The 16,888-nt window shown below is 35.4% G+C and overlaps 1 protein-coding gene across 2 annotated transcripts in view; it reads right to left on the bottom strand.

Moving 5' to 3' along the window:
- The window catches only part of EDIL3 (EGF like repeats and discoidin domains 3), a 531,833-nt gene that overhangs the window by 177,363 nt on the left and 337,582 nt on the right, over positions 1-16,888 (bottom strand). For both annotated transcript variants that reach the window (XM_049867187.1, XM_049867178.1), the window contains one exon: positions 4,184-4,365. In XM_049867187.1, coding sequence (XP_049723144.1) covers positions 4,184-4,365 — 182 coding nt within the window. The remainder of the gene's footprint in view (positions 1-4,183; positions 4,366-16,888) is intronic.

The raw sequence follows: 16,888 nt of genomic DNA on the forward strand, positions 1-16,888 counted from the left end.
ATGTTTACTCTGTTTATATTTCTATTTCCTTCCTAAGTTCTGAGCATCATGAAGGGAAGTGCTATCTTTTTTTCTAGTGCCTAATTCGCTATGAGCCGGAATTGACTCGACAGCAGTCGTGGAATAGAGGAGAGTACAAGCAGACATTCAGTAAATGTTTGTTTAGTAGATGAATAAATAAACGGCTGAGAATCTAATATATAAGAATGTATATACAAAAAGCAATACTCCTCGGGGGAGGGGAGAAAAAAACCCCAACAACAATAAAATGAAAATATTACTCCATACAGCAATTTAAAAAAAGAAAAAAAAAATGTACAGGAAATAGGAAATAATTATCCTTAAAAATAAATAATAAGTAGTCATTCTGACTGACCTTAGTTAGCTAGCAAAGAACCCAGAAGGTTTAATAAGCTTTTACATGTTTATAAGTAGAAATGCAAGATATATTTCCATAAATATAGGAAAGTAGCTATTTTTAACACATCCATCAGAAAGAGTAACTGGTATTCTAGTTTCCAAATACACCAGTTGGTTTAATGTGGCAGTTATTTAATAGTTGGAAAAAATTTAGGTAAAGAAGTAAAGGGCAGAGAAACTTTAAAAAGGAAAAAAAAAATTGTTGTTTAATGGCATTTATTGTACTAATGCTTTAAATTCAGAACCAATTATGGCATTGTGATGCTATCAGTAATTTCATGCTGAGCGTGTAAATTTAAAATAGCAATTTCAATTTCATTTCATCAAGGCAAGGATGAAAATGAAATTGAATACTAATTATTGCATGTGTGTCATACACCTGAAAGATTAGGGGAATACTGTGCTCATTATAAGCAAGTTGTACTCAAATGTTTCATTTGAAGGACTGAATATAAATAAAAAATTAAGTGACATTGGAAATTAATGAATGCTCAAACACAGACAATTTATACACGATTAGACTCCCCAGAGCTTCTTAGATATGAGTTTCTTCTAATAAATGGGTAGAGTTTTTCTTTTTAGAAAAATAACTTAGAAAATAAGGTATTATTTAAGAATACAATAGCAAAATATACAGCTTGACACACAAACTAAGAAGTATTTACTGAATAACAATGGCAAATTTTGCTGTTTTCTGAGCTATATTCCTCAGTTATTAAACCGTTTTATTTTCTTTTTTTCCTGAGTTGATTATTATATTGAGCCAAAAATAAAATATTAACCTCACTGCCCTTAAAAGCAAAAAAGTATTTCATTATTTTGTTAAGGTGATAAACAAAGTCATATGTAATCTAAATTCATCTGAGAGTCAACCACTGTCAGCTACAGCTGTGATAATTTCTACCTAGCACCACCAGGATAAATGCAACTTAAATACTTTGAAAGACAGAATGATGAACAGTGTTATCAAAAAAAAAAAGAGATAAAAACCCATTGCTGTTGAGTCAATTCTGACTATAGTGACCCTATAGGACAGAGTAGAACTACCCCATGGAGTTTCCAAGGAGCGCCTGGTGGATTCAAACCGCTGACCTTTTGGTTAGTAGCAGTAGCACTTAACCATTATGCCACCAGGGTTTCCACATAATGTTAAGTAGGCAACAAACTGGGACAAAGTAAAGTGAAATATCAGTACATGAACTGATGATGAAAAGGTACCTTTAGAAAAGAACATTGTAAGAGTATGTTAATTACTCTTTATGGAACCACAGCAATCACCAAAGCTCATAAACATAATTTGTCAAACAGAAACTCTGATGCAAACTTGGGTCATCATCTCTCAATTGTTCTACGATTTCTACTACAACTTTTAATCTCTAGAGTTTTATCATGATACCCAGAAACCCAGTGCCATTGAGTCGATTCCGATTCATAGCGACCCTATAGGACAGAGTAGAACTGCCCTACAGAGTTTCCAAGGAACGCCTGGCGGATTTGAACTGCCTTCCACAATTCTAAAAATGCTTTTCAGAATAGTTTACTAGGGTACATTAAAAATGTCTCTAGAATGATTTTTTTTTTTTTTTTTTGGTTTCTCTGTGTCTGTTTTAAAATTTAATTTGATCATTATTAGTATGTGATCAAAACAATAATGTGTCATTTCCATTACCTGGAATTTTCTTTGCACATATAGCTATAAAACAAAACAAAACCCATTGCCGTTGAGTCAGTTCTGACTCATAACAACCCTATAGACAGAGTAGAACTGCCTCATAGGGTTTCCAAGGCTGCAAATCTTTATGGAAGCAGACTGCCACATTTCTCTCCCGTGGAGCAGCTGGTGGGTTCAAACTACTGACTTTTTGGTTAGCAGCCAAGCGTTTTAACCACTGTGCCACCAGGGCTCCTCATATGACTATCGTTTAGAAAAATCAAGTGTAATTTAAAAATCTATTTCTGCAAATGCATGCAAACATAAATCCAAAACACAAAATAAGAACAATGAATAGCTACATGGAACTGTATGGATTAAAAAATGTATATACCAAACCAAAAACCCACTGCCAAAGAGTCAATTCTGACTCATAGTGATCCCATAGGGTTTCCAAGGCTGTAAAACTCTACAAAGGAAGACTGCTACATCTTTCTCCTGGGGAGCTGTTGATGGTGGTGGTTTTGAACGGCTGACCTTTCAGTTAACAGCCAAGTGCTTTAACCATTGTACCACCAGGGCTCCTTTAAAAAACGTATACAGTGTATAAGAATTCATAAGAAAACTGAGAAGTGGAAGTATCTAAAGGAGATTTTGGCCTAGTTCCTAAAGTATGGAAGTCATGCTAAATGGCCACAAGGCAGTGTCTTTTTCTATTTAAATGCATTTTTCTATTAAGTACATCCCATTTACATTGTACTTAATAATGTCAGGTCATGAATTTCCATTTCAAAAATTACCACTGACTGAAAATATGTCATAAATGGAACAAATCAACCACCTAAACTAATCAAAATGTTTTAAATAGCACCACATGTGAATTAAGGCCAAAACCTTTTAGTGTGAATTCTAAGGCACATCGAACTTGCACACTAAATCAAACATTTTTTAATACATCCCTCTAGTACCTTATGGAGCCCTGGTGGCTCAGTGGTGGACAGGTCAAGCTATTAACCAAAAGGCTTGTAATTCAAATCCATCAGCTGCTCCTTGGGAACCCTATGGAACAGCTCTACTCTGTCCTATAGTATTGCTATGAGTTGGAATTGACTCGACTGCAATGAGTTGGGTTTGGTTTTGGTCTCCAGCACCCTATATTTGTCATGGTTTTCTACATGGTGTTCCCCAGATTCTCACCCATCATCTTTGATCAGGCTGTACTCTTGGCCTCTAAACTCTATTGAAAGCCTTCTCTCAAGGCCCAGCTCAAATGCTATCTTCCTCATGAGTCTTTCTCATAAGAATAATTATAATAATTCATTCTCTGACCCCCAGTATATGCTGTACTTTTCTTCTCTTTAGCATATATCATTGACTTGTTTCATAGTTATTAATGTGCTCACCCTAACAGAGATATAACCACTCACAGAAAAAAAGGTTTGATTATCTTTTCTCTCCTCTCCATGTCTAGTTTAGTATCTCGTTCCAGCTAAGTGCTCAAAAGTGTTTAAGTGGATAAATACATAAGATGCTGGTATTACTATTATCCCTGTCATATCTGAGAAATCAGTTAATGCCTCGGTATATCATTCTTTCCTCCTGTTATGAAAAATAAAAAAAAAAGTTGCTTGATGAGAATAAATGAGAGATGTGAATTTAAACATCCTCAGATGCTGAAAAATGGTACCAATGACATCTGAGGTATTGTTATCATAATCCACTGCATATTTCACATTTGCACATGTGGAACCACTTCTTAGAGACAGAGAAAAAATAGACATTATTTTTATTTCCTTAAAGTGCCAAAAGTGGCTAAATGATAACATTATGATATTAAACACATAGCATATGTAAAAACCTGCTCCTTTGATACTCACCTTAAAACACTGGTATTTACACCCCAAGAATTTTAACAACCTTAACATACTTTCCAAAGGATTGTGCAAGTTCCCTTCAGTTTCAGAGTATATAGCCAATTTAAGACTCTTCACTACATCACCCTTTCCTCTGGAAATGCAAGGAAGAATCACACTCTGGGTTCTCGTTTGTCTTCTTTTTTAAATGGCTCTGATCATTCCTTGGTAATTCCCTTGTCTCATCCCCATTTGTTACCTGAATCCATGGCCATCTGTCATTTTCTGCAGCTGTCCAGGCGTTGATAAGCCCCTTTTTATTAAGACGTGCATAGTAGGGATACCATTTTTGGAGTCCAAAAAGAGCTCGGTGGGTAGATGATGCTGTGATTTGCTGATTTGATATGATTCCACCTTCAATTCCCAACGGGCCTGAGCATTCTGGGAACAAATCAGAAAAAAAAAAAAAGTTGAGTTTACTAGAAATAATCCGTATTCTAAATGTGGCTATTAGGTGGGAGATATTTTTTAAGAGATTTTAATTTGTAACACCATACCACTTAAGCCTCATCTACTTGGTAATCTGCTATTGTTTGCTACACTAAATAACTCTTGTTCTTCATGACTCTTTTCTTTGAGTGTATCACCAAATGGACACTTCCTTTTTGCATTATGATTGTGCACTGTGTTCTGTTACCTTTTGATTTCTGATCACAACAGTCTAAATCATCTAGTGCTGCTATAACAGAAATACTACAAGTGGATGGCTTTAACAAAGATAAATTTATTTTCTCACAGTCTCATAGGTTACAAGTCCAAATTCAGGGCATCGGCTCCAGGGGAAGGCTTTCTCTCTCTGTGGGCTCTGGAAGAAGGTCTTTGTCCTCAATCTTCCCATGGTAGAGGAGCTTCTCAGGCACAGGGACCCTGGGTCCAAATGACGCACTCTGCTCCTGGTGCTGCTTTCTTGGTGGTATGAGGTCCCCCACTCTCTGCTTGCTTCCCTTTCCTTTTATCTCTTGAGAGATAAAAGGTGGGGCAGGCCGCACCCCAGGGAAACTCTCTTTACATTGGATCAGGGATGTGACCAGGTAAGGGTGTTACAATCCTGCTTTAATCCTTTTAACATAATACTACAATCACAGAATACTGGGAATCATGGCCTAACCAAGTTGATACACACATTTTGGGGGGACATTAATTCAATCCATGACAACAAACACATAATGCCCTTAAAACTCCTCTCTTATAGTTCATATTCCCAGAGATTAGCATAGTGCCTCATAAGTAGTAAACCCGCAATAAATATCTCTTAATCTGCTAATTCTTGACTAGTATACATCTGTTTTGTGGCAAAAGCATTTTTACATTAAACTAGCATTTCTCACTATTAGACATTTTTAAATTAAAATTTTATAACCATCATCAAAATGTTATAGTTCCACAAAAAATCAATGGTAAATTTATCAACATAAAAATATTATTGTAATAACTTGATATATGTTGTAAGTTATGGAAAGTATGTAGGTAAATTGTTTTTATAAAAAATCAAATAAATACTGACAACATTAAACATGACAATGTGCAAACAGATATTACAATATTTACATTTACAACATTTTTAGTTCAGAATTCACTACTCCACATATAGGGATTCTACAAGTTACTTTCTTCTTTTATTTATTTACTTTTTTAATTTGTGATTTGGGAGCAATAAAATTTTCTAATAAAAAATTAAAATATGATTTTAATTTTTTATTAGATTTATGATTAAAGCATAAATTACTCAAAGGACACATTTCAGATACCAAAAGTGTTCCATTTTTAGATTAGAAATGGAAGTCAAACTCTATCTAAACGTTACATCCATTAAAAAAAAAAAAAAACAAAAAAACCATTGCTATCAAGTCAATTCCGACTCATAGTGCTCCGACAGGACAGAGCAGAACTGTCCCATAGGGTTTCCAGGGAGCTCCTGGTAGATTCGAACTGAAGACCTTTTGGTTAGCAGCCATAGCTCTTAACCACTACGCCACCAGGGTTTTCTATGTCCTTATAGATACAGATATATAATTTCTTAACTATTTCATATATTTTCATCAGAAAGCATATTTTATTTTCTAAAAATTTTCAGTTTTGTAAAAATACAAAGAAGACAACATCTGCAATTCAACATTTTTCACAGGTACATGTCAATAAAACCAATTATTTTAATTATGTTGTACAACCAATACATTTTATTTTAAATTCAGTTTTGGGAAAATTCACAAAAAGTATAGGGTTTTGATACAATGAAAAGTAATACTTGATTTTCTTAATTTCATTAACAATTTACATACTAAACTCAATTTTTTTTCCAATTTAGATTTGTATTACAAGTATGATTACCCTATTATAAAATACATTGAAATTCTTTGTTAGAATTTCTGAAAACACAAGAGGAGTGCACAACTATTACCAAATGTCAGAAACCTGGATCAGTGATTGCCATTGAGTACATTTTAGATTTTAATCATTATTTTAGTCCAAAATTTGTCAGTAATTAATCAAATTTTTATGCTCAGATTGAGGTTGAAAATATAAAAGGAAGAATTCCAGAGCTGGATTATAATATCTTTTAAAAGTGAGGAAGATGTTTCTCATTGGCAATCGTCTTCTTTTTTCATTAAGCTGTAAACACACTTCTTTTCCTGTTACACACTCAGACAATACATAGCTCTACACACGTTACTAACATTTCTCTACTGGCTTTAAAACTTGTGAACATTTTTTTGAAAGGATAAAATACATGGATAAGTAATCATCTTAATCAGACTTTAATAGTAAATATGAACTTAATTCAGCAAAAAGTGAACCTTTGTAATAGACAATAAATCATTCATCTGATAAGTTAAATCTAGACAATAATTTTTTTTTAACATATAATTAGAACTGTTTAACCCTTTTCGAAGTCATTGGATTACGAAACCCTTCATTTTTAGAATTATAATACTAGGAGCTATAGATAACTGAGTTTCAAATTCAAAAAAAAAAAAAAAAAATTAACGCCGAAAAACCAAAAGCTGCTTCTTTGGATTTTTATTTTGCTCTCCATTGTAAACTTCAATCTTTGCAGACTTCATAAAAGTACTAAGAAACTTTCATGATGACACTCTGATTTTAAACAATTGCAGGAACCTGGCTTTTTAAGGATATTGTCCTTAAAGAAGCCTCTAGGATCCTTGCCTTTGATATGTAGAATGTTTGGATGGAAAAACGGGGAGGGAGACATTAATTGTAGGCCAGTAAGTAGACTGGCAGAGCTAGAGAGCCAGGCTTGATTAATTAAACTGCATGATAGCCTTAGATGTAACTCAGTGCAATTTAGTTCCGTGCTTCTCAAGACCTTTTGCTGAACTGGACAACCTTACAGAATTTATAAACATTTTAAAACAGAGGTTATGTATCAACCACACTATTTAGTAAGTCTACTTCATCAATACTCTTAATTTCCCATCCTCCCCTTATTAGCTAACATTCCAGCAAACACTTTGGCTGTGAACTGTTGCATTATCATATAAGCCAATGCGTAGATTTTGAAGATAAATTTGCATCGTTTACTCTGCTATGAGGTAATCTGAAGGCTAACAATCTTCACCAGTCATGCACATTCATTCATTCAGAAAAAACATCGTAATTAAAAAAATATATATTGACACGCTATATTTTTATTTTATTGACTAGGCTTTGCAGTTTCCTGGAGTACTTTTACATTAGTTAGCTCATTGCTCTGATGCCAGCTTCACAAGTTTTCTTCCCCAGTACTCAATTCCACATGTTTTTTCAAATACAGTTTTTACAAAAATCATTTACATACTGTATGTTGCCAATCAGAAAAGCCCATCAGAGGCAAACATCCGTGTGTACGGGCCTCTGGATGAAGCATGACTCTGTGAGGTACCAGCTTGCTTCCTGACCAGTTAAAGAGCCTTAATTTTCCTCATTTGTAAAATTAGATTTAGGATGAGGGAATAAAGGAGTCCCTAAGCACTTTATTACTAACCAAAAAAAAAAGGTGGTTCAAATTCACCCAGAAGCAACTTGGAAGAAAGACCTGGTGACATGTTTCTGAAATATCACAGCCTTAAACACCACTTAGAATGCAGTTCCACTATGCATACATGGAGTTGCCATGTGTTGGAATCGACTCGGCGGCAACTGGTTCGGTTTATCGGGAGTGAAATGTAAAACAGTGTTTTACCTTTGTAACTATGAATTGTTAAAAAATAATGAGCCCAGTTCTCTAAGATCGCTTGCATAATTCTTTTTATAGGACCCCAACGGAGGCAATAATACTGGCTTTTTCGTTCCTTTGGGGTAGACTCTGGATCTTTTCGCTGCTGCATCCTTATATGCTCAAGTGATTTGCACACAGGAAGAGCACAATTAATATGTGCTGGATGTTGTTGTTATTATTATTATTTTTTAATAAACAGTAAACTAATAAGCAGTGCAAGCCCTATACTTTATTGCACACTGGAAAGTTGTCACAACAGCAGCTTTTCTTTACTAGTCATTTGGACCACAATCAAATGGATGTCATCGTGATAAAACATCCAAAATCCAATTTCCTTTTGCCTGTGCTATCCACATCCCCACTGTCCTATTAAATCCAACAGTTATAAAAACTTATGAAGGGGTTGCAATTCAGAATGCAAATGATTATATACCTAAGATTGAGTGACCTGAAGCAATTAGCCACAAGATGCCTAGAAGAAAGATACTAGGGATATGCACATTGCTATTGCTGGAATCAACTAGAAGGTAACAGGTATTGTTATCAGTAAATGAAAGAAGACACATATGAAGTGATAAATGATTAAATAAATAATATTAGATGAGCATATTGATGTTGAAAAGCACATCCACATGTGTTTTCTCAACTGATCTTAACAGCAATACTTCAAGGTAAGGAGGTTATCACACCTATTTAATAAATGAGGAAGCCTGTGAGAAGCTAAACCTGTAAAAGATGAGGCTAGAACTTGAGCCAAATGCTCTGCTTCATAGCACAACAAAAAAGTAACAGTTGAGAGTGGAAAGAGAATTCAGTAATTCTTTACACGTTGTTTCTGATCTGCTGCTGCTGCTGTTGTTTTATGTAGGGATGGGTACCAATACAGTGTGGAGAGAGGATAGGAGAATTAATATGAAGGGAACATGCTGAATATCACTATTTACATTGAGGATATGACAGAGTTGTCTCAAATTGAGATATATTAAAAGAGTAGGTGACAGTCCATGGCAGTGAGTCACAGAAGTAAAGACTGAGGGTGTAAAGTGGCCTGTGTTTCCTGAGGTGTTAAAAAAAATAGTTGACCTGGATACCATCATTGGTCTATATATTTCTTATCTAGTATGAATAGGCTAATTCAGCTCCAACCAATTTTTTGGCCTCTTCGATCCATCCATCCATCCATCCATCCTCCCCTCCCTTCAATTTAATACATATTTACTATCTTCCATTCATTTAATACATATTTATTGAATGCCTGCTATGTGTCAGGCACTTTTCTACGTTGTGATGATACATGGGGGAACAAGGCAGAAACGGTCTCGCCTATCAAAGGATTCATATTCTAGTGGGGAGACAAATGATAACCACTTAAATAAACAAGAAAATATCAGAAAGAGTTAAGTGTGATGAAGAAAAAAAGAGTGAATCAAGTGAGTATGTGTCAGGTGATCAAAGATCTTTCTGAGAGATGGCACTAAATCTGATGTCTGAAAGAGAAGCAGGAGCCAGTTACTGTGATAGGTAGCCACTGGTTTCCTCAAAGAGCTTTCAGGTCAGTGGGGGGAAAAACATACATAGGATCTTCTGTTGAATCCTATGCATTCATTACCATAACATTTATCATACTATATGAAAATTTTGTATTTCTATTATATTAGAATTTTATCATGAGCACAATTAATTGTTCTAGAGTTCTCATTCTTCTCAATATTATGCATGCTTTGTTATGATCCACACAGTTGAATGTCTTTGCATAGTCAATAAAACACATGTAAACATCTTTCTGGTATTCTCACTTTCAGCCAAGATCCATCTGATATCAGAAATGATTTCTTTCATCCCTTGTTGTCTTTTGAACCCAGCTCGAATTTCTGGCAGTTCCCTGTCCATGTAATGCTGCAACCATTTTTGAATTGTCTTCAGCAAAATTTTACTTGCTTGTGTTATTAATGACATTGTTTGATAATGTCCATATTCTGTTGGATCACCTTTCTTTGGAACAGGCACAAATATGCATCTCTTCTGGTTGATTGGCCAGAAAACTGTCTTCCAAATTTTTTGGCATAGATGAGTGAGCACTTCCAGCATTGCAAATATTTGTTGAAATACCTCAATTAGTATCCCGTCAATTTCTGGAGCTTTGTTTTCTGGCAATTCCTTCAGTGCAGCTTGGGCTCCTTCCTTCAGTACCATTGGTTCTTGATCCATATGCTACCTCATAAAATTGTTGAAGGTCAACCAATTCTTTTTGGTTTAGTGATTGATATTCCTTCCATCTTTTTTTGATGCTTTCTGTATCATTCAATATTTTTCCCACAGAATCCTTCAATATTACAACTCAAGGCTTCAATTTTTTCTTCAGTTCTTTCAGCTTGAGAAATGCCTAGTGTGTTCTTTCCTTTTGGTTTTCTAACTCCAGGTCTTTGCATATTTCATTATAATACTTTGTCTTCTTGAGCCACCCTTTGAAATCTTCTGTTCAGCTCTTTTACTTCATCATTTCTTCTTTTTGCTTTAGCTACTCTACATTCAAGAACAAGTTTCAGAGTCTCTTCTAAAATCCATTTTGGTCTTTTTTCTCTTTTTAATGACCCTTTCCTTTCTTTATGTATGATGTCCTTGATAGCACCTGTTTTTCAGCCATTAGTGTTCCGTGCATGAAATTTATTCTTGAGATGGTCTCTAAATTCCAGTGGGATATACTCAAGGCTGTACTTCGGCTCCCATGAACTTTTTAAATTTTCTTCAGCTTGAACTTGAACTTGTATATGAGTCTTTGATGATTTCTTCCACAGTTGATCCCTGGCCTTGTTCTGAGAGATGATATTGAGCTTCTCCGCCGTCTCTTTCTACAAATGTAGTTGATTTAATTCCTGTGTATTCCATCCAGCGAGGTTCACATGTACAGTTGCTGTTTATGTTGTTGAAAAAAAGTATTCCCAATGAATAAGTCGTTGGTCTTGCAAAATGCTATCATGAGATGTCCAGCATAATTTCTATCAACAATGCCATATTTTCCAACTACTGATCTTTCTTTTTTGTTTACAACTTTTGCATTCCAATCACTAGTAATTATCAATGCATATTAATTGCATGTTTGATTAACTATAGACTGCAGAACTTGATAAGAGTCTTCAATTTCTTCATCTTTGGCATTAGTGGCTGGTGTGTAAATTTGAATAGTAGTTGTATTAACTGGTATTCCTTGTAGGTGTAGAATAGGGTTTTCAACATTTCCTTGCTGCTAAGTCTGTGTTTATGCATCTTTGGTATTTTGCTTATATTTTTCAGGTTTAAAATAACCCTAAATTAAGAAGTCCAATCAACATTGACTACCTGAGGCTTTTAGCCATCATTTACATAGTCAATTAAAACAACTGCGTTGCCTGAATTGTCTGAGTGCATTGCAAGTGCTTTCTGACCCGGGGCCCTGCTGTGCACACTAACACAGAGCAAGTGAGTGATGTCACCTGGCATGTTAAGCAATAGCAGATGGGCCAGCTGGGGCCAAGCCTCATGTGCCTTCCACAGAGCAACTTCTCTGCCAAGTCAGATGTGAATAAAATCCCTTCAAAGTAAAGTCCTCCTCACTCTGCAAACTCATTCTCTGGAGTGTGGCAAAGAATAGCATCTGCATTTTATTGATCTTTCAGCTGACAAGTAAGCAGTGCCTCAAGATGTCTCACATCTTGTTTCTGAGTGTGCCGGTTAAGCCTTTCAAATAAGTGAGACGCCAGGCTGAATCCATAACAGGGATGTACTGCTTTCATTTGCTCTATCTCGATATCCAGACATCTTCAGAATGAAAGGATTTCAAATTAAAGCCATGTAAGAAACAAATCTCCTTTAAACATTGCCAGTTCTCTCTTTCTCTAAGCATCTCATTTTCTTATAGGGGCGTGAGTCCTCTGCTGTGCTTAGCATAGCATGATAATTGTGCTGAATACAAGCTCTGGTTGATAGATTACTGATGACCTCCAATACTGCAGAAATTAATGCTGATTCAAGCATAAGCTTCCTTCTGTGCCACTTGGACTACAACCCTTCCTTTATTCCTAACGTTTGTTTTATTTAAGGGTTGTCTCCAGACCAGGCTCTAAATTGATGAGGGAGGGATCAAGGCCACCATTCCTCACACTGTAGCCTGGGGGTTAAAAGGAGCCCTGAGGTTTTTTTTTTTTGTTTTTTGTTTTTTTCTGGTGAGTCTTGTCATTTAAGCCCCCGCACATTTTATTTTCTTCAGTACGGAATTTTTAAGGAGCCCTGGTGGAGCAGTGTGTACAGTGAGTGACGGCTAACCAAAAGGTTGGCAGTTTGTAACCACCAGGGGGTCCTCAGGAGAAAGATGAGGCAGTCTGCTTCCATAAAGATTGACAGCCTTAGAATCCCTGTGGGGTAGCTAGGAATCAGAATTGACTCAATGGCAGTGGGCTTAATTTTTTTGTTTTAGGGAATTTTTACCAAATGAAAGAAAGCAAGGGATGGAATGGAGACAAGACATTTAAGAAGGGCTGATCTCAGGGACTGGGCCTGAATGTGCTGGTTTGGCCTTAGGTTAAAGGGGATGATGGCAAGGAGCTTCCTAGACAGGGTGCGAGCTGTGAAGATGGACACGCACAATGCAGCCTTCCCTTCATGCAATCGTTCACCAGTTCCTGCAGAGCACCTCTTGGGTGTCAGCCTCTGGACATAGCACTGAGAATAACAACTTTAAAAGGGCTTAAGTTCAAATCCTCTATGATGAGGTCTGCTTCCCTTCAAGCCTAGAAACGACTTCTTTGTATCAGAGCACCAACTTCATATTTGGCTGTAGTAATCTGGTTTAGGGAAACTTCTAATAGTATAATCATCTGAAGTCTTTTAAAAAATTAGTTAAGTTTGTTTGAATTGCACATAAAATGCATGTGCATCTTAAAGAAAAGGTTATTTATTTGCAGCAGATGTTCTGCTTAGCCTAAATAAACACCAAGTTTCTTCACAGTCTGAAAGACTGTGATTCTGTGATATGTGGCCACTGAAGCTTTTTCCCTTATTCTATTAGAAACTATACCTTATTGTCTTTCCATACCGGAAAGCCCATGCAATGTCCAGTACAGGATGAGGGAAAAACAATTTGTGCATATTTTTTTTCTCTTAGATAACAAGCTTCTTAAAGGTAGGAACCATGCCTTTTGCATTAATGTTTCCAAAACAATGCAGCACCTTACAGTCAGTTCTCACTATTGTGGGTCAAAGTAAATTAAAACAAATCATGGCTTTTTGAATTACTTTTCTTCCTTTCTTGTAACTGAATTAATCTCCTCAACGTAGATAGTATTAACATAAGGATTCCACATACTTGTTGGATATTAAAATCAGAAACGCTTTCTTGGTCTGCTGGAATGACTGAAAATATATAAGAATCAACTCTTGGGGAGTAAGAGAATTTTTCATATTTAGGATAAAAACCAGCATTCGTAAAGTTGCAGACTCAATTATCAGCCATCTAGCTATTTTTCTGTAAAATGTTGTTACGCTTGTCTTCACGCTGTATGTTATCTCAATTCAATTATGATATATTTTCAGTTTAAATTATTTTTTTTAGAGCAGAAAAAATTAAACCCATGAATAAACTTAATTGTAATAGGAAATAGTCCATTAATATTTCTGAAATCTGATTTGTGAGTGTATTGAAGGATGACGATTTTATTTAAATAGGAAAGCCTATGCACTCTAGTATTGAAAGGCTGAAAGTCTTAATGAAATAATTCACAAAAGCCAGCAAAATCTCCTGAGATAATCATACTAACACAGTAAACATATTTGCTGTAGGACAATAAAGAAGAGTGTATTTTAGTTTGCTTAAGATGCATTTTTTCAGAAGAGAAGAGCATATGGGCTTTTCAAGTGTTGAATGCCCTTTCGCAGTCAGGCAAGATTTCAGTAACCTGTACTCAGGCTTTTACTTAAACTGCATAATTCATCTGATACCAACTATAAAGATAACAAGATGGTTTGGTGACACATTTGCCTCTGTAGTCAAAAGCCTGCAATTCAAAAACTCGCAGAGGTATACCTACTCTTGCCTTCTGAAAAAACACACATCTACACAGGAAAGAGCTAAAAAGGAGTATAACGCCAAGGTAAAACGCTAAAGGACAAATTCAATTGTTTCGAGAAACATGAGTCAAATAACAAGGGTAACTATTCAAATGCTGCTGTGCAGAAGAAACATTTCCATGTTTTTATATTATTTACATCTTTTCAGATGATTTTTGGTAGATACCTATCAGGATAAGTACTACATGGTATTGCCTCTGATGTCTTCTTATAAAGCAGTATTACTGCCCAATCAAACACTGATTATTATTAGAGATAAATCATAGTCCCAAACCCAGTTGTCAGCCATCTAGCCATTTTTTCTATACAATGTGGTTATGATTTTCATGACACTGGATGTTATGTTAAGTCAAGTATGAAGTCCTAGCATTCTGAAGGTCATAGGAAATCCAAAAGATTAAAGCAGGAACCACTGCAGATGGCCAGGTGTGACATAATGAGCCCGGCCTAATGTAAGAACACTTTGCAAAGACAGGGGAACAAAGAACAGAGAGCAAAATGGAGTCTGGGATGGCATAGAAGATGATTTCTTCATTTAAATTCTAGAGAAGTCTATATTATGCATCAACTCTTAGGTAATACCCATACAGATAAAAAGGTATTGGGGTGGGGAGGGAACTTAAAATTCCTTGCAAATAATTTTTAAATCTTCCTTCTAGGTTATAATTTCAGTTTTACTCAGCTTTATTTTGTTTTCCCTCTTACTTTTTCTTTTTTTTTTTTTTAATCTTTTGCCTGCATTTCCAGTTTAGAGCTGAAACAGAGGGTGAGTTTTTGATAACATATATTTACTAGTCAAAAATTCCTGTAGACCCAAATACCAAAAAGGTTTTACACATTACATTTGCAATGAATTTGGTCATCTAAAAAAGGAAAAATTCCCCACAGAATTTTAAACACAACAAATGAAAAGCTATTAAAACAAAGAATGCTTTACTGATCTGAAAGAAAGAACATTCTAGAAGAATTCAAAACAGTAACAATTTTATTAAAAAGTTGTAGAAGTTAAGCCAGTTTTTATGTATTATCTCTCATTCAATAGAGATTCACACTAGTTCTGTTTTATAATGTAATGAATGAATCAGCCACTGAAAGAGAAAAGTCAACTTTCATAACTTTTTAAAATTTACTGTATTTAAACCTTGATGTCATAGTGGTTAAGAGCTACGGCTGCTAAGAAAAAGGTTGGCAGTTCAAATCCACCAGGTGCTACTTGGAAACTCCACGGGGCAGTTCTACTCTGTCCTACAGGGTCGCTATGAGTCAGAATCAATTTGTTGGCAATGGGTATATTTAATAATAAAGCAGACACTGATATTATGTGGTGTCCAGATGAAATACTTATTTTTGCTGGGAAATATTTGAGGAAAAGAATCCTCTAAAATTTGTATTAGTTTTAGCTAATAATACATGCGGGTGTCCCTGGGTGTTGTAAAGAATTAAATCTTGGACTACTATCCTAAAGGTTGGCAGTTGGAACACAGAGGCACCTCGAAAGATAGGCCTGGCAATTTGCTGTCAAAATATCACAGCTTTGAAAGCCCTCCAGAGCAGTTTTACTCTGCATGCCTGTGAGCACCATGAGTCAGAATCAACTAACGACAATAACACATGTATACATTTTAGACAAGTATTTACACATCTTAAATCTGGGTTCTAATATTTAGCTGCTGATATAAATATGGAATATTAGCTATGTCTATCAAATCATCTGTAACAGAAATAATTGCTATTTTTTGATATAACAGGTTACATCATTGTTATTCATATTGGGCTGAAGGAGCATGCCAATAAATAGCAAATCACAATTATTTTGATTTATTATTTGGTTCATATTCTTCACATCAGTGAGTATTGAGTATGAATTATATAAAGAAATTTGAAGCTATAATCTATGTTTTAACTTACCTTTAAACGTTGAACTATATGAAAAGAATGACATTCAACAGTTTTTAATTTACAAAAAGGGTAATTTCATATAGTTCAGCCTAATGATTAAGTAAATAACTATACTTCTTATAAACTTATATTAAAAATATGTGACATGGAGGGTTGATATCAGAAAAATAGTGGAGTAGGTAGCTCCAAGGTCCTGTCTCTTCATATAAACATCTAAAACTAAGCAGAAATTGTCAGACCAACTTTATCAGAACTCTGGAAAACAGCTAAAGCTATATAGCAATCAGGTAAATGCTGAATGAAGGAAAAAGCAATTTAAAAGTGAAGTAAAGCTTTGTGGTATTTTCATTTGTCCTTGTTCCACTCCCTCCCAGGCTTTGAAGCAGTATGCAAGACATCAGCTGTGTTCTAAGCATAGAATCCTTGTCCCCGGTTCCAGAGGAAGCAGAACAAACCTTAGTAGAAAAGTATTGTGTATGTCTGTTCTAACCTATCTGGGGTGGGGGTACCTAACAGAGTGCTACAAAGTGCTCATGTTTATTGCACCTAATTCACAACTCACCCAGGCTAGAAATGTGTCAGGCATTATTCAAAAGCATTCTAAAATGAAACAACCTGCTAGTGCCTGGGGCAAAAGCTTACATTGACACATATAATAGACTGCCTAAGGCCTGGGAGGAAAAGTTGGAG

This window comes from Elephas maximus, chromosome 2, assembly GCF_024166365.1.
Source record: "Elephas maximus indicus isolate mEleMax1 chromosome 2, mEleMax1 primary haplotype, whole genome shotgun sequence".
Taxonomy (NCBI): domain Eukaryota; kingdom Metazoa; phylum Chordata; class Mammalia; order Proboscidea; family Elephantidae; genus Elephas; species Elephas maximus.